This window comes from Poecilia mexicana, unplaced genomic scaffold, assembly GCF_051168715.1.
Source record: "Poecilia mexicana isolate PSO_F unplaced genomic scaffold, ASM5116871v1 scaffold_15, whole genome shotgun sequence".
In the NCBI taxonomy this organism is placed as follows: Eukaryota; Metazoa; Chordata; class Actinopteri; order Cyprinodontiformes; family Poeciliidae; genus Poecilia; species Poecilia mexicana.
This window is the reverse complement of record NW_028263384.1, coordinates 14,016,072-14,042,944: the sequence shown is the minus strand read 5'-3', so window position 1 is coordinate 14,042,944 and position 26,873 is coordinate 14,016,072. Positions and strand designations below refer to the sequence as shown.

The window sequence follows — 26,873 nt, the reverse complement described above, 5'->3', positions numbered from 1 at the left end:
CCATGTGGCATGATGGCTGAAGCCATAAAAGCACTTACATAGAACTTGAAAGACAACATAAGGCAGGTGAAAAGATCTTATAAATAATACGTCACGTTCTAAAGAAATTCAAGAACGTGACGTAAGCGAAACAGATATGAATTAGTCCAGAAAAGATTACGGACATTTCTAAGGCATTGGGACTCCGTCAAACTACAATGAGAGCCATTCTCCACAATTCGAGTGGTGAACTTTCCGAGGAGAGGCCAGTCTACCAAAATTACCCAAACTCACCCAGAAGGTCACAAAATGACCCAGAACAACATCTAAACTTCAGGCCTCAATTGCGTCTCTTAAGGCATGTTATCATGACGCAACAATACAAGAGAAGCTGTGTAAAACTAGCATGTATGAGAGAGTTCTGAGGGGGAAAAGACAGCTGAAGAAAAATTCCCAAAAGACTTCTGAATGATTCCCATGACTTTTTGGAAAATATTATATGGTCTAATGAAACAAAAAACAAACTTTTTGGAAAGTGTCTTGTTGCATCTAATGTAAAACAAGAAAAAGAACTAATAATAATATTCTACCATCAGTTTGTGACATTGAGCTCAAGCCTACTTGAGATATTCAGCAGGGTAATGGGATGCTATCTGTCTGTTTTTGAGTATCACACTGATCTTTACCAGAAGCTTCTGAATAATTTGTTGAGACAGTACCTGATCCAGGTGTGCCCACTTTTCATTCATCCCTCCATCTCTTGACCTCCTTTCCGGTACAATGAAGACCTCGGCTGTAGTCGGTAAACCTGGAAACAGCTTGACCAGGAGTTGGTCCTCATTAATCCCTGTGACCTTTGAAAATATCAACAAAACATTGCCAGTAAGCTCTAGCGTCCAAATGAAGTGGAAGTCTTTGCTTTGGACACAAAGATATTACCGGAGTTATGAGAGTCCTCTGTATTACAGAGAAAAGGCTTCCTGCGTTCTGCTTTATATATCATTTGCCGTAATACTGTCAGGATCTAATCCCTGGATCAAGTGGAACATGGAAGCTCATTCTGACAGATTTTGGTAAAGGCTGGGGCTTTTAGTGCATTTATGCCATAACCAGAGGTCTACTGTCAGTTTTCTGGTGTAGAGCGTGGTAAAAATCTGACAGGACAGAAGGTCAAAGTGAATGTTTCATACTGAGGGCTACTGTTGGATATATATAGAACAGAGTATCCAGGTCTTTTACATAACCTGCTATGCAATGTCTTGAAGAGAAAACCAGTCACAACTTCACTGCACTTAGGTTCATTTTACTTGGGGTTTTTATTTCTACTGCAGCAAACGAGTTCTATTTGCAGTAAACTGATAATTAAAAACTTTTACAGTTGTACACGTAACAGTTGCACTGCTAGTACTGAGATTTGAGATATAAAATATTTCTGGCATGTTACTAGACAGATACTAACGTTCTTTCCATGCAAGAATAAGAATGGACCCTCTCCTGAGGCAGAAACATCTAAGAGCAATACAGTATTGTCTTTGTGACCTACCTGAACTATGCAGGTCTTCACAACTCTGCCAATGTCTTCTCTCCACTCAGATACCCCTGGGTTCATCTCATCCAGATTAGAGGAAAAAACCAAAGGATGTGACCTGAAATAATCTAAAATATAAGGAAAAAAAATACTTCAACTCTGTGAGTTAGCAATAAAAAGAAAAAAGGACATTTTTTCTTCCCAAAGATTATTTTGGTTCAGTGACCTGCCTCTATTTTGAAAATCTGCTGTTGAGCCTTGTACGTGCAACAATATCAATATGTAAACTCTATTTTATTAGGTATGGGTAGAGCATACAACGAGGCGTTACAATGATTAAGGATGCTGAAGTCACACTATTGACTGGAAGGAAATTAACGGTTGCTCTGTAGAGACTTGCTATACTGAAAAGAAAATAAGCTTCAACAAAGAATTTCATTAAATGAGAGTTTTTGTTTTGGCAAACAGTTCAAAACTAATTAAACTTGGAGGAATATATATTCTTTGAATCTGTAATGATTATGACTCAAAGTAAATATACCATAAAATACCAAAAAATATAGTTTTCTTGTCACTAGCAGAAAAATTCAACCAGAAAATTGTATTTAAACACTTGGCATGGTTTAAATGAAATTAGTGAAGGGATTAGATTTGCTAAAATGAGATAAAATAAACTAAGCCTTTGGACAAAAAATGTTGTGAGGTTCTGGTTCCTAAATATTTTTTATTTTGAAATAAAAAAAAAAAAATCAAAAAATGGATTCAGAGTTAGATTTAACTTTTCAAAAAATCTATAATTTTTTTTCTAGATTTTGTAGTTTTATCCTAACTAAACTGTCACAAAATATTATTTACAGGGAACAGCTACGTCAGAATTTGGATCCACCGCCAGGGGGCGACAGTAACACACAGGCAACCAGGCTGTGAACTTTTCATCATGCGTCTAATCATTTCATTCGTAATTTTAATCATTACTCCAGGCTTCAGTTAGAGGTTCTTTCTAAAAAAGTTTATTTAACGAACATAATTCAATAACTGGGAAGTTTTGTTTCTTAATATTTGTTAAAACTAATCTAAAACTATATTTCTTCTGTTTGCTAACTGCATGTTGACTTGGTTGAATAACTGGCTTTTGCTGAAGAACCTCGGGATTACCTGTTAAAAAAACTAAAAGGAGTCTTCACCACATGTACGTAGCCTTTGAATTTATTTTTACTGTATTTTCATTAATTGTGAAGATGCATATTGATCAAATTGACCAAACATTATGCATGATTTAATTAATCTGCACAGACATATTAAATAAATGAGAATTTGCACTCCAGTCATGCTTATTTGTCAGATTAGAAGTTTTTTTTTTCCAAAACATTTCAAAAGCCTTAAACTTACTTTTTATTTACCCCACTTTTATGTCTATTTTTTTCTTAATCTTTTTTAAACATTAGCTGCCAGCAGAAATTCACAATTAACAATTAGCATTAGATCAGTATGTGTATGATTAATTGATACTTCTTTCTTTTTTCACTTTCCAAAAATATTCGGATTTATCGAACATGCGGTATTATTCTCTGAAAACTCAGTAATACTATTTCTATTGATTGTGTGATTCCTGACTGAACCTGTTGACTCTTGTAAAAACATGACAGATTTTGGCCCCACATCAAACCAAAACAACTCCTAAGTGACCTCTTGCTTGTAGATATTATTTACTGGAGTCATCCAGCCACATTCCCTTACTGCAGACAAATACTGCAGTTAAATTTCCGCACGTAGATGATATGTTGCAAGCGGAGGCAGTTTGAGAAAAACTTTGGGTTGAAAACCTAACCTGGTATGGATTCAAATCCATGACATGGTTAGCAGAATACAGAGTTTTATTCAATTCACTGTAAGCTTAAACAAATATACATAATAAATGCTTTTACCATAAACTGCCACTCTGATTTGGTCCTGGTGGACAGTATTACCAGCCAAAGCCTGAACAGTAACAATGTGACTTCCCTCTCTGGAGAAAGTGAAGGTGATTGCGCCATCAAGGGTCACAACTGGCTGCAAGACAACGGGACATAATATATAATTCTCTGTCATGCTTTCAAGGCCGAACTGCCTGCCGATGGCTTACCTCTGTCTTGTTATCAAACCACCAGAAATATGTGACTGTTCCCACACTACTTGGGCGAAGTGTTGTTGTGAAATTCACTGCTTTGTCTTTAATGACCAGCAAAGGAGCTGAAAGTTGCACCTGCTCGAGGTGACCTTTAGAGAGAAAACACACAGAGTGTGAAGTTACACCTTTTATTAAAACAGGGCTAAATTTAATGCCTCCCCGGTGCGTCTAAGCTTCAACAAATGAAATGTTTGTAATATCTGGCACAGCAGAGACCAAGTGGAACACACTAAACCCACTGGTGGACAGCGTTAAAGCTGTTTGCACTCCAGAAGTCGTTTGATTTCTGCACATGGGGAATTTTTTATGTTTCTCCAGCCATAAAATTGTCAATACTAAAAACCACAACAGTAAGTTTGTTTTAAATTGATCAGTGGGGCTCTGTGGTCGTAAGGAAATGCACACAGCAGTCCATTTTTCTGCTACACAGGACGCTGGATTAAAGTAATGAAAAAAGACTACAGTTATGTCCTTGATAAACTATACTAAAGGGCATGGGCTAGTACAAAGTGCAAAATCCTTACAGCTTTCTTAATTTAACTTTTCTTTGTTGCACTTTGATGTTTCAGCTCTTCAGAAGTATTTTAAAAATCCAATGAAGATAACCTCAGGAAATACAAAATGCAGCTTTTAAATGATGATTGCATTCATTAAGAGAGAAAAAAAACTATCCAAACCAATCTGGCTGTGTCTGAAAAAGCAGTTGTTCACTAAATCAGTATGGTTACTTTTGCAGAAATAACTATCATCAAGTATTTGTAAAAACTGACATTAAATGTTTTTCGTCACTGTGGAGGAATTTTGACCCACTGTTCTTTATAGAATTGTTTTCATTCAGTCACACTAGATGGTTTTGCATGTCATACCACAGAATCTTAAACAGATTTTGTTGAGACTTTGACTAGGTCACTCCAACACTTTAATGTTTTTAAACCTATTCGCATGACCAGAGCATAATCGAAGTGCACATGAGCATTAGGATGTCTAAGTAAAATCCAAGTTTCCTTGTTAAATCATCAGCAAGTCTTCTAGATCTAGCGATCACAGACCGTCACACCACCATGCTTGAATGCCTTTTTTGAAATGCTGAGTTAGTTTCATTCCAGATGTAAACAGACACATACTTTTCAATTAGTTGCAATTTTTGTCTCATCAGTCCACAGAATATTTTCCCAAAAGTCTTAGGAATCATCAACATGTTTTTTTTTCTCTCTGAGAGATACAGATTTGCCCAGTTCATCTCATTTTGTTGCATCATAAATAAAAAAAAGATCTGCTGTTCTGGATTCGTTCATCTTCTCTCAGATGAGTTACTCATGTGCTCTTGGAGTGCTTTTGGTAAACTGGTCTCTCATTGGAGGCCAGGTTCATCACCCTTCCCAAACTGATAAATGTCAGTAACTTCATTTGTAATGTGTCATTTGAAATGGTGCTTGATGTGTTGCTGTTAAAGTATTTTAACCTACTTCATGTTGTCAGACCGGTTCTGTTTAAGTGATTTCCTGGTTTTACAGGCCTGCCAGTAAAGGTATAATTTTAAAACTGCTTTTTGTATTTACTCAGGTTATCTTTGTCTAATATCACAATTTGCTTGATAATAAGATAAAACATAGAAAGACATCAGAAGAACTCTGTCGGGGGTGGGGGAAATACTTTTTGCAGTGCGCTATAAATGAGTTATTTCTTAATACAAAACAACTGTGATATATATATATATATATATATATATATATATATATATATATATATATATATATATATATATATATATATATATATAGTTTGACTTACAGTTCACGTGGAGGTAGAGGAAGACCCTGTCAAAGCCAAGATGGTTACTTGCTGTGGCTGAAACTTGATAGATTCCAACTTTATTGTAGATGTGCTTGACCCCATCATCGATGGAGCTGATATTAACGTAAGATATGGCAGTTCCATCACCAAAGTCCACTGTTATGCTTGTCATCGAGCTGAGACCCTTCAAAAAAAAAAAAAAAAAAAAAAGAAGAAAAAGATGAGATGCTGTCATTCATCCTTGTCTTTTCCCCCGTGCAGTCACTGGTTCATAACAGGAGCACTTTCAATAAAACCTACGAGAACAAGGTCTTGTTGTAAATCACGTCGATGCATATTTATTGGATGCGCCAGGGCTATAGCCTTTGTGACAGCATCTTTGATTCACAGCACATTAAATAAAAACATGCAGCATGTGAGTAATACCCCGTTAGGTGTATTTTGACGTGTGGTAAAAGCAAATCGCAAAAGCAGTCTTGTAAAACACTCCCCTGAAATGCGATGGTAAACAGTGACTGTTGAGTTTAGGTAATTGCAACCAGAAATGTTTACCTTCACATCCTAAGGAGAAAAGCTTTGTAGCTGGAAGGCTTATTGTTATGTAGTCTGTTATAATCCCTTGCAAACATATTCATGGTCCTTCAACGTTTTCACATTTTACCCTGTTAAGGTAATACATTTTGATGGCTTTTATGAAACAGATCAGCAGAAAAGGATCCCATTTTCAAAGGAAACACAAGATCCATGATCAGATCAGTCCATCAGTGATCAGTGTTACTTTCCTGCTACACATTTGACTCAGTTGACTACAAAACGTTCTTCGTGTGTCTTCGATACAGCTTGAACAAACAGCAAAACATGACTTTCCTCCAGAATTACAAAGGGGCATTTTGGTTTGTTTTTTATTACAGTGCTCTCTGCCTTCATAATAGTCGCCTGGGAAGGTTTATATCATCCCCTATCCCTTTTTAAAGATGGATTGAAGAGTGCTCAAAGATCGAGAAATAGTTTGATGATCTCGCTATGATAATTGTCCTTCAACTTAGGTGCTGATTGTTCACTAATGCCCAGAAGAGCTGTGTACACTGAGATTAAACTGTTCAAAAATGGGATTTGTTTATTAATCAAATGATTTTCTAAAAGCAGCTAATTGCATCGGACTTTTATGGAGATAGTAAATATTGCTGAATGCAAACACATGCTGGATTTTTCAGATGCTGATTTAAATAAAAAAACAAAAGAAAATCCATCCACTTCAAATGAATCTACTGCTTTGTGTTAGAACACTGTCACACTATAAAATGTCAATTATGTACATTGTGCTTATAGAAAAATGTAAGACAGTCACTAAGTCTAGCCCTGGCTCCCTTTTTCTTTCAACCAAAAATTCTGTGGCTGAAAATAGAGTTGCAAGGGAATACAAAAAATGTATTATTACAAACTTCATTTACTCCATTGTAGTTGGTAATGTTACATTGCTTAACTCTAATTTTCTCTTTTAAATTAATAACATGTCTTCTCTATCAATGTATGAACATTATCCCCCAGGCGTTTAGCGAGTGGAGCAGTTCTCTCCTCTCCATCACGTACTCCCTGCTCCCTGCAGCGCCTCTTCTTTCCAGCATCTCTCACGCTCACATCAAGTGTAAAATTTAAGACCGTCTTTTTTTTTTTTTTTTTTTTTCTTTTCTTTTGTGAAAATTGGCACACAGTCAGCAGTGAATTGCTTACCGCAGGTCTTAAAACAAAAATCACAGTGTGTGAATCATTTAAATACACTCCCCCTGTGATCTGAAATGGGAGCACAGTGGGAAATTATACCCGCCTCTGGCCAAAAATAATGCAACAAGACCAGACTCCAAAATCCCCTTTCATTCATTAATTCATCACTAAAATTCTCCAGTTACTTGCGAACCAAGTTTCTTAACTCCAAAGAGAGAAAAAAATATTTTTTTTTTTCTTGGTTTGCATCACTGCCTCTGTTATTAGCTGCTTTAAATATTTGATCTTACGCAGGATTTTAACTCTCGTCACATGAATGAAATTCTCAGGATTGAGATATTAATCAACAACGATACGCTCCTACAAGGTTGTGGGTTTGTGAGACACTTGCAACTATTGTTGTTTTTTTTTCCCACATACCAACTTGAGAATGCACAGCGAAGCCTAAAGTATGTTAAAATCTGGTCGTGATTAACCTATAATTGCATTTTTCAAGATTGAATTGCATTGTGTTGTATCTGATGAACCACCTTAAACATGTGATGAAAGGTGAGTTAATGTGTAGTGGAAACAGGTGGCTTTGTTTTAGATCTATGTACCGTTGAAACCGGAGGTTTGCATGCACTGAATAAAAAGACACACGATCCGTTATTTAAATGACACCAAACGTCTCTCGTTTTAGGTCAGGTTGAATTATATTGAGCGAAAACATCGAAATCAGAAAATGTGCATACATTTTCCCAATTATTTGGTATGAGCTGCCTTCTATGTTTGCTGATATTAGACAGATGTTTTGTCAAGTGTGTAGTGCTGCTTTTTGTCTTTTGTTGTGTTTTGTTTTTGTTTTTGTGATGAAATCATCACCTCTTCCAGAAAGACCAAGAAGGTAACATTCCTTCCCAGCGTTGCTACAAATGTTCCCTCGCTGGTGAAGAGCTGGAGGCCCCTGGGAGCCTGGCTGGGACACTTTTGTTGCCTGGGGCTGTACTTCAACAGACTTCCCTCGGTGCAGTTGTTCGACAAAGCCTTGCGATATCTGGAATGAAATTAACAACAAAAACTACAGTTTTTCTGGGATGATCAATTGAAAGCATGGGTGTGGTCTCAATGTTTCTAACATAGCTTTTTTATGAACCTCTCTAACATCTTTGAGACTAGAGGTTTAGAAACACAATTTACATAGGGCGCCTGTTATCTCCTGTGGAAAGTTCATCTGTATCCGTACAAACTAAAGAGTCTGAGAGAGTCACTCACTGCTGATAAGAGGCCAACTGCTAATAACATCTCAACAGAAGTATTTCTGAAGAATACCTTGTCCTCTGGTTGCTTAAATTATCCCTTCAAGCAACAAGACACCTGGGTGCTCGTGTTAGAGCATATTCAAATGACAAATGAAAGCAGGGAGAATATTTAGAGCAGGAGTAAGGACACAATCTCAAACTTGACACCTGAGCTCTTCAGTCCCTCAGGCGAACTGTCACTCATCAAGAGCTGATATACCCACATGGGCAGGAAATTACTTCAGAAAATCTTTCCCAAAAGACTTAAACATTAAATTACACTCACATTTCCCACTTAAACCTCATTGTACAAGAAGGGAATCTTGTCAACCACATCCAGTAGAAGTACCTCTAAACTCATAGGTATCTGGGACCATATGTCATGTAGTATTGAACATGGTCAGAAGACATGAGCAGAATTTTGAATTTGTTATTATACTTGAGCAGAAATAATTTAGCTTACAAAAAGTACTAAAATGCACCATCATACTCGACATGTGTAACCATTGAAAAAAAATGTAGATGTGCAAATAGGTAACTAGCCCAAAGACATTTTTAATTAAAGAAAAAATATATATATTTTTTAACTTAATCATCTTATGAGCTTAAGAAGCAAATCATTTTCAACCTGCAAAATACAAGTACAGCTGTTCCATGCGTTCCAAAAATCTTTTTTGTTAATAGCAGCAGCAGGACATGAAAATCTACCTCCCAGGTTGTAAACCTTATTTATTTTAATGTTTTCTTTTATTCCTTCACTATTGTATCTCTGGTAATTTTTTTCCCTTGCTTCGGCTTTTAAAGATTTTATCCAAAGTACATAGTGTGCGACCAACCATTTGAACAATTTTCTACTTTTCTTTCCACTCTTTTTCAAAGCTGCATTTTCACAGCTTGTGCCTTCTGGTTCATGTCAGCACATCTGAACTAAACGTACCCTGTTGTGTTGAAGAAGCTGTCCCCCGTAATGCAGTCTTGAGTTGATGCTGAAGGAATGAACCAAAAAGCCGAAGTGCAGCTCCCATCGACTTGCCTCTCAAACCCATAGTCACTGTTTTAAGTCAAGAGAAAAAGGCACACTGGGGCATTATCGGGGCTACTTAATATTTCTTTTAAAGTTCAAGCAGAAATATGTAGTGAAGACGGAATCAATAATTTTCAAAACCAGGGAAAAAAAAGTATTGGTGTGTAAAAAGTTCCCACACAACAACAGTTGGCTGGGGTTTGATGTTTTATGAATCACGCTTCAGACGCAGAGAAATCATTGTTTGTGTTTACAAAAATTATAATTACACCCTATAATGTCTTACAGATCTTTCATGTTTCTTTCATCGGGATGAGGGAATCACAACCAGAGCAGCAGAGAAGCTTTCAGTCATAAATTGTTGTTAAGCTTGAAATGCTGCATATTACTTACAGACATAAAGATAAAAGAAAGTGTGGAGCTGACTGAAGTAGTGTGCAGGAAATGCAACAGCACTTGTTAGACATTGAGAGAAAAGTAGGTCATCTTCGATCTGGGTAACTCTCCAGGAAATTACAGCTTCCAAATTATTCCTTAAAAATAATGTCAGATTCAAGAGTCACCTGTCTGTCTGCCTGTCTATCCATCATCCATCCTTATTTGTGTTTTACTTTAGAAAACTTTCTGAATTGTAACACATCCTTCTAAACTCTCTTCTTCTTGTGTCTGTTTTTTCTTCACACATTCTGCCTCTGGAGACTTATGAAGTGTTGAGAATTTGACTTAATGAAGTGAAAAGAGTGTAGCTGCAAAGGGGTAACTCACCACTCAAAATCTGCCTCTGTGCACACGCAGGAGTCTGACATCTGAGAAATATACTGATCTCTGGCCTTGACACATCGAACGTTTGCTCTCAGTTTTTGGAAGATTCTCTTCATTCCCATGATGCACACTTCCCCCTGTGATAAATAATGCATCATAAAAGTATCTTCGTCTCCCCTTTGTTTTATAAGATCTTATTCTCATTGTGCAGATAAATCAGAGTGATTCTTTAAGATTAATCACTGGCTGATCTTTTTGAAGCTTGCATTTTGTAGTAGTCTGGCATAGGCAGTAGAAAGTCTAATGGTTTGCATCATACATGGAGAATAGTCTGATTTTCTCGGTGATATTATAAACTTAGCAAAGATAGACAAAAAATAGCTGGGTTATATACAGTATTTCACTCAAATGTTGGGTTTATCTTGTTGAGACGGATGTTGGGTAGTTTTAACTCAGTCATGAACTAGGAAGGATTTCTTGTGGACTTTGAAAGATCTGTGCAGAATCGAACATCCTGAAGGCATGTGACTTGCAGCATCAGTCTGGCCATGAGGGACCGTTTAATGCTTAGTAGCATATTTTCTGGGGTTGCAAAAAATATGGTGGGTCAAAACCCATTACACAACCCCTTACGACCCATGTTCGCTCAAGAAGAAAATGCAGAAAAACTTTCTTGCTGCAAGCCAACAGATGTGCAATCCTGCTCCTCCCCAAACAACCCGACCTGTTACGTCGGGTTGTTAGGGCTCCATCTGTCTACATTTAACAAGAACCACATCAGCAAAAAGACCCAAGTTGAGGTGGTTTTAAACCAGCAGATTTGAGTGTATTTTCCTAAGCTAATCGCAGGTACTTGTGCAGAAATAAACCTGACAAACACCAAACGTTTTATGTTGACCACGTGTCACTTCCTATCCACCATATGTCATTAAATCTCATATGTTTTTAAAGCTGAAAGAAATAGCAAGGAATACAACCACAAATAATAGAAATAGGGTGCAAAATGTATTCTTTACAATATAAAATACCAATAAAAATACAAATGGGAGATTTAAAGCATTTTGTAAAGAATATTTATCACTTCAGTTCATTAATCTGATGGTTTCGGTACATGGGAGGTAATTTGAAGCAAAATTGGGGTATGAAAGGGAGAACTGATTCAGCGTAGTTTGTGATCTTCGCAGAGTGTTTTGTGATTACTCTTTTGAGAACATGTAAGTAAAAATAGAAACTTTATCAATCTGAATATTCTCCTTTTGACCTGAGGAATGCTCATCCTCATTTGTCTGCCTTATTTGGTTTTATTACTAATTTTAACCGTGAATACCGTGCAACCAATATGGCTTATCTCCAGCACCTTAATAATTGAACATTTCAACAGCAAACATGCTCAACTAAAATCTAAATTTGGAATTTTTAATAAACAAACAGGAGGTGAGAAAAAGTTGTTCCCCATTAGCACATATTCTCAGCTGCCAGCAAACCCTCCACCTCCTCGTCTTCCTCCCCCTCCTCGCATAAACTTCCAGAGATGTGTGAGCAAAATTTCAGATGTGCTTTTTTTTTTTCAATGTTAAATAATAAAGAACCTTCGAGCAATTTTAGGGAAAAAAAAAATCATTAGAAAATCTCATCAAATTATTTATTTAAATAGATTCTTCTACAGATATTTTGCTCTGTGAGAAAGTCTGAGCAACAGAGTCAGTCTTACAAACGACTATACAACTCATCTCTAGCAACTTCTGCCAGTATATATGACATATGTATGATCCTTAAACTTAGTAGTGCACACAAATCTTCATCAAAGGTTTATAGTCTCTTGCCTTCTATCAAATTTATTTGTACATAGCAGAGCAAAGTGAAGATATCTATTAAAAACCCTTCCTACCTCATTATGTAGCTGCCATGTCATGTAGTCCTCAGATGTGCACCGTTTTTCAAATATAGGCCGGAAGTCAATCTTGAGGAGTTGCCATTCAGATCGATGGCTGAAATGACCAAATATCCTGGAAAAGCAAGTCAGAAAAACAAGGTCATAGCATCCAGTATATGGGACAGAGTTTTCCAAGACATCAGGGCAATAAATAATTAGCCTCTGCATTAATTAGCATATTGAAAACACATAATCTTCTCATAATCCTTCCACATCTTACGTCATTATGAGGATGTCCTCTCCAGGCTCCCCCAGCACCCCATCAACATAGAGTGGAGAGGAGGTGAAGCTATATTTGTCCCAGTTTCTGCCCTCATCAAAACTCAGCCTGAGGGGGAGAGAGACCCACCACAAATGGAGTATAATTCAGTCAGAAAAGGCTTTGCAAGAAAAGCAATCTCACTCCTTGTTTCAAAGATTGAGTACGCGCTCTAAAAAGACGTGGAACGTCCTTGGAAAGTCATACCAAATGTGTCTAATTGGCAGAGGTGTATGTCGGATGGCCACTAGAGATCCTCCTTGATTCAGGAAAAACACGCTGTACTCTTCCTGAAAAACCTGCACACGCACGCAGACACACACACACAAATACACACAGCCACCTTTGCTTTAACACATCAGAGAAAATTGTTCAAGACTCTGAAAAGGTATACAGCAGTTCAAACAAAAGAATGGATGCGCGCTCTCACCTACACGGCAAACAAGTACAACACAAAGCTGCTGTTTTCACAAGAGTCTCTGTAGTGTGAAAAACGTCATACAAATACTGGCATCTTTGCTGATTTCTGGGGTCTAACGCCAGTGGTAAAAATATGTATGCGCCCTTTGTTTTATTTGTTTCAAGAGATCAAGATTGCACAAGGCTGGCTGTCAAACCTCGCCTCTCTATTTCTATGCAGATGTGACTGCAGCACCAAAAGCTGAAAAAGGGAGAAAAAACAAAAAACGAAAGCTGGCATATTAATGTCTGAGCGAGGTTGTCTTTGTATGTTCTTTATTCAGATTCATCTAGAGATAGGTTACTTTTTAATTTAAAAAATGTTCAAAAAATATAGTGAGCCCAACTCGTTATGACTACAGCAGCACTCGGTGGGGGTAAAAGGGTAAAAAGATTCAAGGAGGAAAAACACAACCAGTAACCGTCCCTGAAATTAAAAATCCAAAAAGTACGTCTGATATTTGCATTTAGGGTCCTGAATTGCTGCCATTAAAGTGGAATATAGTGATACAGTTTTTACCGTATATTAAACATTTAACTAAAAAAATTAATAAATAAATAAAAGCTCAATCTCAGTCAAATTAGATGGAGAGTATCTAAGAAGAGTTATTCCCAGATTTTATATTAGTTTTAGATCAAGACTTTGACAGGACAAATAAGCTTGACTTTTAATAATTTGGTTTTCACTGTATTTTGAGTGTTAGTGTGTGAGGCGATAAGTTTTCCAAGCCCTGCCAAAGATAAGCTGGGCTGGAAAACACATGTTCAAAAAGTTCAAGAGGAATTTAGTCACTTTCAGAAGATTAAATAAGTTTGTGATCAGTACAGTGTGCTTTATTCTGCAATCAACTAAAATAGCCTAACACAGAAAAGGGACTGAAGTCACTCCATCAATAATATGGTGGTAGTTACAAATCTATAACCACTACAAGGGCCGTCCAGATAAACTTTCTTATTCTATTTGCGATATCTGTAGCTCAGCAGAATCTGGAAGATGCACATCAATTAATAAGATGCACAATTTATTAAAAACCATTGTTATGGTTTTTAATAAGCCTCCATCATATAGGATCATATAGAACATTAAGGGAGGTAAATAGTTGCTTGCTATATTGACATTTGAGGCATAAAAGAATTTTAGAAATGTGTCACACCCAAAACTCCCAAAACTGTATTGTACCTCTCTCCAGGTATTTCCAGCATCAGATGTGATGAAGATACTGACATTCACACTGCTTAATTCTGGACCAACCACACCTAAATAAAGAAAAGCATGAAAAATATCACTTATTTATACTCCAAATTATTTCAAAGATATCACCCAAACAATTTTCGTGTTGCAGTCAGATTGCTGTCATTCTTCTTGTTGAGATAAGAACACAACAGATGTATGGGAACGACAGCTATCACCTAAAGTGCTGTCATGGGAGGAAAGTGCACAAGAACGGAGCTAAAATACAGATCTGACTGCAAGTGCCGGAGAATATGATCAAAGACCAGCATTATGACAGAGAGTAAACACAAATATGCATTTGTAGATTCCTGTGCGAATCAGATCTCACCTGATGCTATTATAACCCCTGGAGCCGTGTCTTTGCTGACAATGTTTCCTGAGGCGTAAGGGTTCTCCGAGACATGAAGGTGAAGATGCAAAGAGCAGTATGGCTGTCGAACAGAGGAGATTAATTTGTTGGAGTTAAGAATGTGCAAAAAAAAAAACCTGATTCCGTAACAAATATTTTAACATTTGTTCAATTCTAAAAAGTTAAAAGAAGATTTTGTTGGAAATATTGTGGTGTCAAATGTTTTACAAAAAAAAAAAAAAACAAGTCTTTGATGTCAATTAATCATCTATGCCATGTATACAAAGTATTTGCCTCTGTATAGATTTCTTATGGTTTCTGAGAACAGATGAGAATGAAAGTCATTTAGAGTCTAGAAATGACTATCAGTTTAGAAAGGCCTACAAAAGTCCTGCTTAAGGCTTTAGGACTCCAGTAGACCTCAGTTATCTTCCAAAATGAACCTAAGAGTTTATCACTTACTAATCCAGTAGTCCAGAAACCAGAACAACATCCACAGCACTGCAGACTTCATTTGCTCTTGTAAATAAGTGTGTTCATAATTAAAGAAGAATGAAGAACTGGGCACATGCAAAAAGTCCTTGCAGATCAAAAATGACACACTTTCATCAAAAACATCTTGAAGTTACCCCAGCTTTTTGCAGAACATATTCTGTGCATTGAAGAGACAAAATTCGTAGGTGTGTGTGTGTGTGTGTCCCCTCACATCTTCTATAAAACTAACCAATATTTCTGAAAAGAACACACTTACTGTCAAATATAGCCTAAGGCGACTTTTGCAACTTCAGAACCTAATAGTCATAAAAATGTTTCATCTACCTTAAGATCCTATGGGAGAAAGTTCACTTATCAGTTCATGGCCTTGAGCTCAAGTTCACTTAGCAGAACAATGGTTTTGAAGCAAAGTCAAAGTCCGGACTTAAATCCAATTGAGAGGCCGTGTGACAACCCAAGACACACTCCTGCTGCTTGTGCAGAAACTCTCCAATGTACCTCTATTAAAACAATTCTGCAAAGAACTCTGGGACAAAATTACTCCACATCGATGTAAAATATGTCACAATGGCAGGTGTTGCAATGTTCCTTCCAGTTGCGGCAGACATATTTACACAGCTTTCAGTAGTAATTCAGATTTGCTTGATAATGATTTTTATGTGACCTGAAACACTGAAATGTGGCAAGAAGCAGAAAACAGAATAAATCTGTGGATAGCAAATCATTTTTCATGCCACAACAGGTACACACAGTAGTTCTTATGACCTGTGAAGAATATTCTTGAAAACCCCACAGGGGATGTTTGGGTTACAAAAACAGGCAGCTCAAACACGCTTCACAAAGGAAAACTCGTGCAGAAAAGTAAACCCATAAATACATGTCCACAGCATCTAAAAACATACTTGTCATGCGTTTCCCTTTGAGAAATTGAGCACAGACAAGTTTGTTAGCAAACCCATCAGGTGATGGGACAAACGATCTGAGGTATCCATTCGACTTGGCCTGGTTAGGAAAAGTAAAACTCCTCCCTGATGGCAGGAGGCAAAACTTTGAGAGGGGCAGATGATTAATGGCTGCCAGCTTAGCCTTCGCCTTATTTTGCTGTTTCGTTCCACATCAAGTTCACGACAAAGTTCTAAGAATAATTTATATGTATATTTATATTGATTTAAATAATTGTTTGTTTGAATGATTAATTACTGATAGTGTTGGCTATGTTTACTCCATATGAGGGTTTTCCTTCTCTAAAATAATCAAAATGTACACGAATATGGAAATGAACTGAAAGTAAATTGTTAATAATCTGAAATAAACTAAACACAAGAAGGTTATTAAGCAAATTAATAGTTTTAATTGAAATTATTTAGAGGTTTATCATATGCTCAGTCAATTTTTTAATAATCAAGATTTTAAAAAGTATATTTATTAATTTATTAAGTAAGTTTTTATATTTATTCACTGATATTTTGGAGGGTTTTTTTTTTATTTATTGATGAGCTCCAGTTCTTTGAATTTGGAAGGCCTATTTACCATCGCCCTAATTTTTAGCTTAATTGAAAGACTCGGATTCAAGTTGAGATGTTGGGTGGCTCACTCACACACGTCAATAAGATGTCCAGTCAGAAGAAGCTGTTGTTAAAATTAACATATTACTTTTAAGCCTAAATATCTCGGTGGTGTTAACAATCTTGGTATATTCACTGTCATTAGCATCGTCAGAATACAGCACGATACAGTGTGATGCTTCTGAGAGCAGATAATGGAAATCCAAATAAGTATATCTACCTCCTGTCACTGGCCCACTTACTTGCTCACAATAGACCTTGTTTCCCTGGAGATCGGTTGTTGGAGCCTGAAGAAGATGCCAGTCTCTGCCCTTGTTGTACGTGATATAAGTTTTCACTTGGTTCTCAACAACTTTATTTGACAGGAACACTCCTTTAATCCCGGCAACCTGCGTGTATGAGAGGCATGAAGCGGAATGGAGAAAAATAACACAAAAGAAGGAAAAAAAAAAAAAAAAAAGCTTAAAAAAAGCTTTAAAATATTCAAACTTAAGTAAAGCTGAGGGCTTCATTTTGCAAGAGAGAGAGAGAGAGAGATGTCTGAGAGTGATAGCTTTTCTGACATGGAGCACTATTTTGGACCATCTGTATGGCTGTGTAAAATCAAAACAACATATGGCAGAGCCGTGGGATATGTCTTCTTCTTTGTGCTTGCGTGCAAAGATGCAGACTTAACATACAGCAGACATCAACTGTGTCCACATTTCTTCTTAGTTTTTTGCCAAATCTTTGTAAGAGAGAATAAAAACACTGTTTCATAACCAAACATGTGTGGCAAGGTCGTCTCAGGAACTACTGAGGGACATCTGAGGTGTGCGTTTGTAGCAACATGATACTTTCACTGTTGGATGACGATGAGGATAATGTGCATTGATGCATTCATGTGGAATCCCTGCAAGTTCATAGTAGATCTGTCAACACAGATTTATGTTCCTGGCACAAGTTAAAGCTTGTGTTAAAGCTGAGGTAGGTAACTTTTATTTTTAAAAAAATATATATATATATTTTATATATTTGTTGAAACTGTCACCACATCCTGAGAGTATAATATGAGACAAATAATCTGTGGAGAAATGAATTCATCTGCCTCCTCTTAGTGGAAGGTTTTAGCTGTGTCAATCACACTGGTGTACGCGCTGCTCACACCCACCCTCTTTCTCTCTGTAAGCATGGCTCCCAATGACAATGGATGAACAATTTTCCTGTGATGTTAGGTGGTTTCTCCATGGTGAGCACAGCTGCAGCAAACCTGTAATCTTTAGCTTTCACACACAGTGCGGGGGAGGGTGCGAGCAGCACATACACAAGCATGATTGACAGTGCTAAGGCACTCTCTTACTCTTAAAACAGAACAACATATTTTAACAAACCATTTGAAACATATGCATGTGTTTGTTTTTTATAAGTAGGTCAAATATATTTATAACAATACGAAATTCCCATCTGCAAGAACATAAGCCAAACAGTTTTCAAGAATATGTAGCTTTTATAGGCTAAATTAGAAACACTGCTGTAGCAGAAAATAGTAGTCTTTTAGCTAGTAGCCTAAATGCGGCCTGACAATGAATATAATACAACATGATGATAAAAGTTGCAGCAAACATAAACTTACTTCAGCTCATGTCAGGATCAAAACCCAGCAGTGGGATAACAGCGGCAGCCTCACAGCACAGTAACTGCTTACCTCGTAGAGGTCTATCATAACATTGTCCTCTGGACCACCGGTGCTAACAACATCCTCCAGCATCAGAGTGAAGAACAGTCCTCTGTAGTCAGACATGTAGAGGTTGTACGACTCATTCTGATGCCAGTCCTGAATCGCTGCCACCACCTGGTTTTCGTCTGTACTGATTATCTGCAGGTCCTAAATATGAGGGAATAACAAGGGAAGGTTTTATTTTTTTATTTCTTTATTTTTTAATAGATAGCACTAATTTTATACAACTGAAAAGATAACTGTCTGGGAATCTACAATAGCAGTGAGCAAACAGTGGTCACACAGGGGAAGCAGTAATTTGTTAATTCTTAAATCGCTCCCCAGCAATTAGACCGGGGGCGGTTAACGCTGTGCACCAGAAATGAAGATTGAATTCATTTAGTTTTACTGAAATTTTAATATAGAGTGAAACATGTAAGGCGATATGTGCCCTTCTCAAGGAGGTTTTCACAATTTACAAGGCGGGAGTGGACACTTTGACACTTTACTGCGACGACTCTGAAAGCATTGACGTTGCCCGATTATTCTGACCCTGACTGCCAAACCACTAATCCACCCAGCTGTGTTTGTGCCTCGTTGAACAAAAGGTAGATTGGCGTAAAAGAAAAAAAAAAAAATGTTTCTTTAGCATTCTGAAAGATGCTCACTTGATTTATGTTTCAAGTCAGCATCTGTTGTACGGATTTTAAGATTACATATCATGATTATGGGTAGTTAAAGGCATGTCTGGAAAATAACAATGTGAAGAATCTTAAGAAAATATTAGATGCAGTTTTACCTTAGGGAGGGTGTATTTGGGAAGCTTCATTGGGTAAAAGGCTTGTCTTTTATATGACACATAATGGACAGCCTGGCCACTGACTGACACCTTCAAGAGAAATATGCCCAAAATATTTTAGATAATCACAATAAACATTAAAATACATTGATTACTGAAAGCTTCTGTTTAAATTTAAAAAAAAAAAAAGAATCCCATCATAAAAATCTTGTGTTAGTCTCTAATTGTGATGCTGAGGTGTACTTGCAGTAATAAAAAGGCAGTGATTTTATTTTCATCCCTTCCCTTGCCAGCATAATGCCGCCTTTTAGTTAATGAAAAACATGACTGTACATTAAGATGCGGCTGAACGCACTGATTTTACAGCTTTTAATCGTCTTTTAATGAAGCCAGACCTTGCAGTAAAAACCCACCTGGATGAAAACGTATTCATCCTGCACCACCAGGGAGTTTGGGATTATAAATCCAGGGAAAGGTTTGCCCTTGTTTCCATCTGAGCAGTTCTGAAGTTTGCAAGTTATGTACTGCGACCCTGTTGGTAGTGGAGAAAATGTCGCTAAGAATGCAAGAAATCCACAAACAACCCTCTGTGGTCTAGAATCAATGTTTCTCATCATTTATACCCATGATACTAAGTAATACATAGAGGATAAACAACAGATATATATATTTTTTTTGTTCAACTTGAAGGTCTCATATTCCCGTATATAAGGTAAAAATGTTCCATCCCTGTGAACAATAATATACATCAGTCACCAAACAACATTTCTTTCATCCCTTGTTCTTCTGTGTGGACATTTTTTTTTGTTTTTCTGATTGTCAATACTTATTGTTGTAACCCCTTCTTCAAAGTCATTTAGCTGCATTTAAAAAAAGTATTAGTAATTTATTAAAAGCTTATATTAAGATGTAGTTTTTAGAATTGCCCGAAACAATTCCAAATAAAGCCTTTTGAAAGCAAATGTCTATCAATAAAACTATCCGAATCTGTGAAATTCAAAGTTGCTTTTAACAAATAGTAGTAAACCTACATCACTCCTAATGTTGATTCCATTTACTATTTGTAACAAAAGCTGTCCTTGTTCCTCAGGTACCAACTCAAACCTAACCCACAAATGTTTTATCTTTTTTCCCAGTCAATGAGACCCCTATGGATGCAGCTCCACCTTTCCGAAGCATCTATTCCTTCATCCTCTTTCGTCTTTCATTAAATCAGTGGATTGATGTAGTTTAGGTTTTGTTCCTCAAATTACATGAGGTGAAATATCTTCTGCTTTTGACTCACGTCCATCTGAGACGGTGATCTCGAGGTGGATCATCCCCTGGTCTTTGTCCAAACCCAGTCTAGACCTGAAACATTGTGAAAGACATGCCGAGAATCGTTGGATTTGTGGTTACAAATCAACATCTTTGTGAGTTACAGGGAGTTTTAAAAGTATTCGCACTCATTCAACTTTCTTCACACATTCTAATCACAAATGTATGTGATTTTCTGAGGAAAATTGTACGTGGTTTATAAATTGTCTAAAAAAATTAAATCAGAAAAGTGTGCTGTAAATTTATATTAGTCTCTCTCAGTGAATATTTTGTAGAATATTTGGTATCTACTAGTTTTTCACATCTAAAGACTAACATTTTTACTTAGACTGGTTGAAGTCCATTCGCGAACTTCAATTCTGGCACAAATTTTCAAAAGGATATCTACTTCTAGGCAAAGACTGGACCGTTTTAACACCATAATTAATCAAACTAAATTAATTCACATTCATGCCACACTCTTCAGATTGTATTCATTCAAAGTCGAATGAAATAAATTGAATTTGACAGGCATGGATAGCTTCCCAAGGACCTGCATTATTATTTAAAATATCACGTGTTATCTTCATCATCTTCAGCTCGATACATGATACAAAGCAGTGTTATTAATATCAATAACCTGCTTAAATAAAATGTCTGTGCTGTGTAGAGAGTATCTTGTGTCCTGGACAAACAGTGCGCCTCACAAAACAAGACAATGGCCCATCTACATTTTTCAGTGGAACGAGGTTGTTTTTAAATTAGCCGCAAGTTAAATAACTTAGGAGAAAACTATGAATTACTCCCTCATATCAGCTGTGCAAGCACCACGACTTTATGTCAAGCAGGAGCTGCCATCTGCAGTGGATCACAGAACAGCATGTACTGCCTTGTCAGAAACATCTGCAGGGTGGGCCGGAATACTAATGTGTGCATCTATTTGTAATTTCATAAAGTTGGCCAGCTGAAGCAGTTCACATTGAAACAAAAACACTTTTAGTTCTCAAAAGGACAAAGCCATTATTATTATTTACACATAATCAAATCTGCAGTCTCCTCTGAGAGTGAGTGTTGCTGAGCTACAGAAAACGGGATTCTGTCGACGTATCTTTGAGACGCAGAATAAAACCTAGAGAAGCTAAAGGAGCAAAGCAAAAAAAAAAAAAAAAAGTGCAATAAAAAATTTTTTGCTTATATTTAAGTAACTAATTTATCTGGAGAAGGTTCTCAGCTTGTGAATTATTTATTCTATACTCTAAAATTAAATAAATTTTGATTTTAAAGCTGTCAATAGGACAAAACACTTCATCATCGTTGCTGCTGTGAGAAACCCATAAGCAAAGTGAAGCGGTGTAAATTATGTACCAAACAAAGATCCTTTTCATCGTGGCGTCTTACAGGAGATACAGCAGAGCACTTTATTGTTCCCTTAGGAGTCATAATACGACAACCTGATCTTTAGACACCGACTTGAAGGACGTTTGACCTGCTTTGCTCTTTTTCTTTTTTGTAAGATGTACTTAGCCATTTCATTCCCCTTGAACTACAGATTCTTCATCGTAGCCGTTAAGCACCAAGAAGCGGAAGTGACCACTTGTTGTATTAATAGCAGCTGTTGTGACAGAAGATGGGTTTCTTTCATTTTCCATACTGTGTCTGAACTATAATATAAAAAGCTCCCATCCTGCTTCCCTCAGCACTCTGTAATTGCCTCACAGCTCCATCTCTTTTAATGGACTTTCTGTCAAATACTTCATCCAATTCTATCAGTGAACAGCAGCCTGCACTCTTAAATAAAGCCTCACAATGTTACAGTGTTCTCCAATAACTAACACACGCCGCTACAATGTCTAGTAATGAGTGTGTGTTGGCTATGCAGCATGTTTCGGAAACAGGGTGCTTGTTAGTGGGATTTTGTAAATCATGTTTGATTTTTGGATGAGTCGATAAAACAACCTTTTTTTTTTTTACTTTTTCTGCATGCTCTACAGTTGAAATTAAAATTAATTGTCTACAGTTCTCATATATAAATATATAATGTCTTGCCAAAGAAAAAGTGCCACCTTTAACACATTTAAATAAGCATGTGCATGGAGAGCTGTCTCCCAGATGACACATTATTTAGCCCCAGCCGATGCAATGGGCGGCTTTTCATTTCTTAAACAACCAAAGTGTTTGTCTGCTTAGGAAGGGCCACATAATTTGCATCAAGCACAGAAAACATCTAAGGAAATATTTTTTTTATCTTTTCCTTTTCTTAAGGTGCAATGTTTTTGTGGACCAGGCAGAGTGAATTTCTCAGCTATTTTATTCTATTTTAGTTGATTGTTTGTGTGTCATGCTAAAATTTGGTTAATCCATATAAAAGCTGTCCGATTTAGGTTGAAGGTTTCCTTCGATCTCAGGTCACGGCTTGCTTCACAGTGTTTACTCCATGTTGTCTCTCTAACAATGACGATGCAACAGTAACTATTAAAACACATGCAGCAGAGAAGCCTAAAAATCATTGCAGCTAATAACTATAAAACGAATAATAAGTCGTCCAATTATCCAAGGTCAAATATCTCGATGAGCAAAACACTAAAATTGTCAGACAAGAAATTTAAAAATCTGCAGCAATTCACATGTCTTAATACACAATTAGAAGAAAAGACAATATAATATTTTGATATGACTAAATTGAACATGCTGTTCGTGTATTGCAAAGCTGTTGAAAATATTCTATGAAAAGTCTGCATGAGCTCTTGAAATTTTTATCTTTATAAATAACATCGATGTATTCACTATGTAATGAAATATATATACATTCAAACATAATACATATGATTCATCTGTGAAGCACGAATCATCTTAAATAGTAATTTTATCATTTTCTAATAGGAGAAAATGTGCAAATATTGTGAAAAATATTTTACCTTGATTAAATTCAACTAATTTATGGCATTTTTTTGCCACAAAAATTATGCTAACTGATTTTTTTTCCGCAACACTAACAGTGTACAAAAGCACCAGAGATGCTCACAATGTCAATGAAGTTTTCCAAAAAACAACACTGCACTATTCCACAGTTAAGTGACCGACAAATGATCTCACCAGTAGAATCTGTTGGGAACGACGTTGTCGTGCACAAGCTGCCATCTCTTCCCAAACTCAACGGAGACATAGAGCTGAAAAAATGAGAATGCCTTTGACAAATAAATATGACATGAAATACAGCATCAGCACATCCGAATATCTAACAGAATTATTTCTGGATTTATTTACAATTGCATTATTGAGCAGCTGCCAACTCTGTGAAGTTTTTGCAATCAAAATGCTGTTATTTTGAATAACATTCAGCAGCAGGAGGAAAATCAATTTGTTTTAGGTAAAGTGAAGTCACGCTTCAGTGCCAAGTTTTCAGAAAAAAATGTAAGATAATACATACTATTTGTTCTCACGGCAAGACATGAGACTCGTTCACAATGCATCTGAGCAGGGTTGTAATCTAAAAACTCTGTGAAACCTCTCTTTTAACTGTCATTGCAGTTTGTCTTCATATAGCAACCTTATTGGTGCTCAAGAACATTAAAGATGCGTCATCTCGCTTCACTGATTGAGTGCCACGCATTCCTGAGCTCTGAGCTTTGGAGGGATCAGCAGCATCGTTCTTACCCGTCTCAGAACTCGCAACTTTTAGACAACATGACAGACGATCAATAAATGTAAAATGAAGCCAAGCTGACGTTCATTTAGTTCCTTTTGGCAGGAATAAAAGAAAGAAAACAATTGAGATACAGCTTTACAGAGACATACAGAATAGCCCGAAGGCCAACTTCTCCTAAGCGTCTTTATTTTGACCCACTGATCACTCTTTGCGAGGCTTTTCATCTTCCCTACTCCACCATTTATCTCACTTCTCAGACCTTGTCTGTTCCTCTCTCTGAAAATCAAGCCTTCTGGTAGCAAGCTGAGAAGGACTGGGTTTGATGTCCCTGCTGCTGAGTGGAGCAGACAGCAGGGTTCTTGCACATGGTAATGGATGCTGTGTATTTGCGTTCACAGATGTGTGTATGGGTGTTGAGCTTAGGGATTTTTGGAGGGGGGCGTGTCTTCCTTGTCAAATTTTCTCTTGTTCTGCCCCGAACCATTCAAACATCTGCAGCCAGACCTTATGTTTAAGGATGGAGCTGGTCTGATGTTTCAGCAGCTGCAGCCTTGTCTTAAAGGGGCAGTATTATGTGTTTTCTAGGCACACAGTACCATTTGATAGCACAATTAAGTAACTGTGTGACCTTCAATATAAAAATGCTATATATATCAAATATGATGCAAAAGATAGAAATCTGACTTTGTAATTTAACGCCTTGAAATTGGGCCTCTGTCTCTTTAAAAAAACTCCTGCTCTTTCAAAGACCTTCAGAAAGTCATAAGTCACACCTCTATTAACCCTTAACAATGTTTTTACCAGAATTGCAATTAAGACCTCAGCAGATGTGCAGTTTACCCCAGGTGTTTCCTAATTGCTGCTGGCTAGTCTGAAGGAGCTGATTGGGGAAGAAGCTCAGAAACTTGGAGCTTCTTCCCTAATCAGAAGAAGCTCCAAGGAGGAGCTTGAATAGTTGCCAGAGATTCAAGGATTTCTCAAACATGCATGAAAGAATCAAAGCAAACACTCCAGGTGTAAGGAGGGAATGACATTGTAACGTGATGGAATGCTCAAAAATTATATTTGACACAGTGCCTTCCAAATATATTTATATTACTTTTCAGATTTCATTATAATAATGAATTTCAATATATTTGGTGGGATTTACATGAAAGACCAACAAAGTATTGCATAATTGTGAAGTAGGAGGATTTCTTTCTTTTTTTTTTTTACTTTTTTTTCCAAATTTAAATCTGAAAACTGTGCTTTACAATAGTATTCACTCAAATTTGCTTTGAAACCTCCAAATAAAATCCAGAGAACCCAATTTATTTCATAATTTAAGTAATTTGTAACTAATTTGTGATTCCAAGACTTCATTTAACCCTTAGTAATTTGGCCATTGTCATCACGGCCTTAGATGCCTAGATTGGGCCAAATATTACACTTGTATGCAAAGTGTGGGTTCATAACACCTGCAAAGCATTTTAATAATTGTATTCTGTTGTGTTATGAATATTGCAGACTCTGAGAATCTAACAAAAGCATTTATGCAATATATTGTGGAGTTCCAGTAAATGGGAATATGAATGGATACAATGCAGTCTTGGAAAAAAAAAATCTGTTGAAGCCTACAAAAGATTTGAGTCAGGGGAAGGTTCACTGAACAATGGTCATAAATATAAAGCTAGAGCTACAATGAACTTGTCTAAATAAAAACAGATTTATATGTTGAATTGGTAAAAATCCAGTAGTGAGACTTTAAAATCTGCCTTTTGACACTTTCAGATTTTTACGTGCAAAAAATTATTGCGAACTACCCAGAATTTTTCTTCACCTACATAAATATTTGCTACTATGTCTAGCTGTATCATATAATATCCCAATAAACTGCAGATATAAATTAAACTTTGTGTTTATTTAAAAAATATCACAGAGTGCAAGTAATTTTGCAACGTACTGTATCAGTACAAAAGTCTCAGCAGAACAATTCCTTTTGTTGGATCAAAGCTCCCCAAGCTCCCAAATGAAGCTAAACAGCAACATGTATTTTGTTTTATTTAATAAAGATGTAGTTTTTTTTTTTTTTTTGTAAACTTAGAGACTACAATAAAATGAAGCTCTCAAACAAAGCTGCAAAAGGAGTGTGAAAGGTAAGCAACCCAAACACTTTCGGCTGACATGTTCTCACAAGGGCGCTTTTCTTTCACATTTTCAGTTTTCGTTCTGGTTTGTTCACGCTAAACACGAGTAGACACCTACACATTACCTTTTGGTCATGGCTGTAAGCCAGGATCCAGTCTTCTTGCTCCGGGTGGAAAAGCAAGCTGAGAATATCAAAGCCTAAGCTGTGTTTCTGATAGGACGCCCCCTCGTCAAGGCTAATGAGCAGGCTGCTCTCCACCTCTGGGTCAGTTAGTAACATGATCTGAGGCAAGAAAGGAGATGGTGAAATCAGCAGCCTACTTTGACAACATTTTTTTTTTACCCCCACAGGGAATAAATGTGCTTGTTTGCTCCACAGCTTGCATAGATGAACGCAGCCCGCTTGTGCATTATCGCAATGTTGTGCAAAAGACACTCTGCCTGTAAATTTATTCAGCGCAGGCAGGATTTTGACATGGCACACAGACAGAAAACTCACCTTCCTTTTGTTGTTTGGACTCACATACAGGTAGCTCAGTATGCTCTTGGTCCCCACTTTCTCGTTAAGTTTTTCATACGTGGTCCCATAATCAGTTGACCTGTAATTGAATTACAGGTCAAAGTAAATAGGTTTGAGTGGTGGCTAAAGGACAACAGGGGCTTTAATAGTTATGATGCTGATGGGATCGTTAGGCACATCAAGCAAGCAGAAAATTACAGCAACAAACATCCTGAGGCAATTTGCTAAACGAAACGAGA

The 26,873-nt window shown here is 36.9% G+C and overlaps 1 protein-coding gene across 1 annotated transcript in view; it reads right to left on the bottom strand.

Moving 5' to 3' along the window:
* The window catches only part of LOC106914131 (VPS10 domain-containing receptor SorCS1-like), a 61,196-nt gene that overhangs the window by 11,138 nt on the left and 23,185 nt on the right, over positions 1-26,873 (bottom strand). The window contains exons 3-23 of the mRNA XM_014980731.2: positions 26,614-26,713; positions 26,239-26,397; positions 23,435-23,508; positions 20,331-20,395; positions 19,459-19,577; positions 19,046-19,135; positions 18,235-18,414; positions 16,793-16,939; positions 14,470-14,572; positions 14,088-14,164; positions 12,656-12,747; positions 12,410-12,517; positions 12,145-12,262; positions 10,260-10,393; positions 9,408-9,521; positions 8,055-8,226; positions 5,466-5,652; positions 3,630-3,763; positions 3,433-3,556; positions 1,523-1,635; positions 699-833 (exon numbers count right to left, since the gene is read on the bottom strand). Coding sequence (XP_014836217.2) covers positions 699-833; positions 1,523-1,635; positions 3,433-3,556; positions 3,630-3,763; positions 5,466-5,652; positions 8,055-8,226; positions 9,408-9,521; positions 10,260-10,393; positions 12,145-12,262; positions 12,410-12,517; positions 12,656-12,747; positions 14,088-14,164; positions 14,470-14,572; positions 16,793-16,939; positions 18,235-18,414; positions 19,046-19,135; positions 19,459-19,577; positions 20,331-20,395; positions 23,435-23,508; positions 26,239-26,397; positions 26,614-26,713 — 2,545 coding nt within the window. The remainder of the gene's footprint in view (positions 1-698; positions 834-1,522; positions 1,636-3,432; positions 3,557-3,629; positions 3,764-5,465; positions 5,653-8,054; positions 8,227-9,407; positions 9,522-10,259; positions 10,394-12,144; positions 12,263-12,409; positions 12,518-12,655; positions 12,748-14,087; positions 14,165-14,469; positions 14,573-16,792; positions 16,940-18,234; positions 18,415-19,045; positions 19,136-19,458; positions 19,578-20,330; positions 20,396-23,434; positions 23,509-26,238; positions 26,398-26,613; positions 26,714-26,873) is intronic.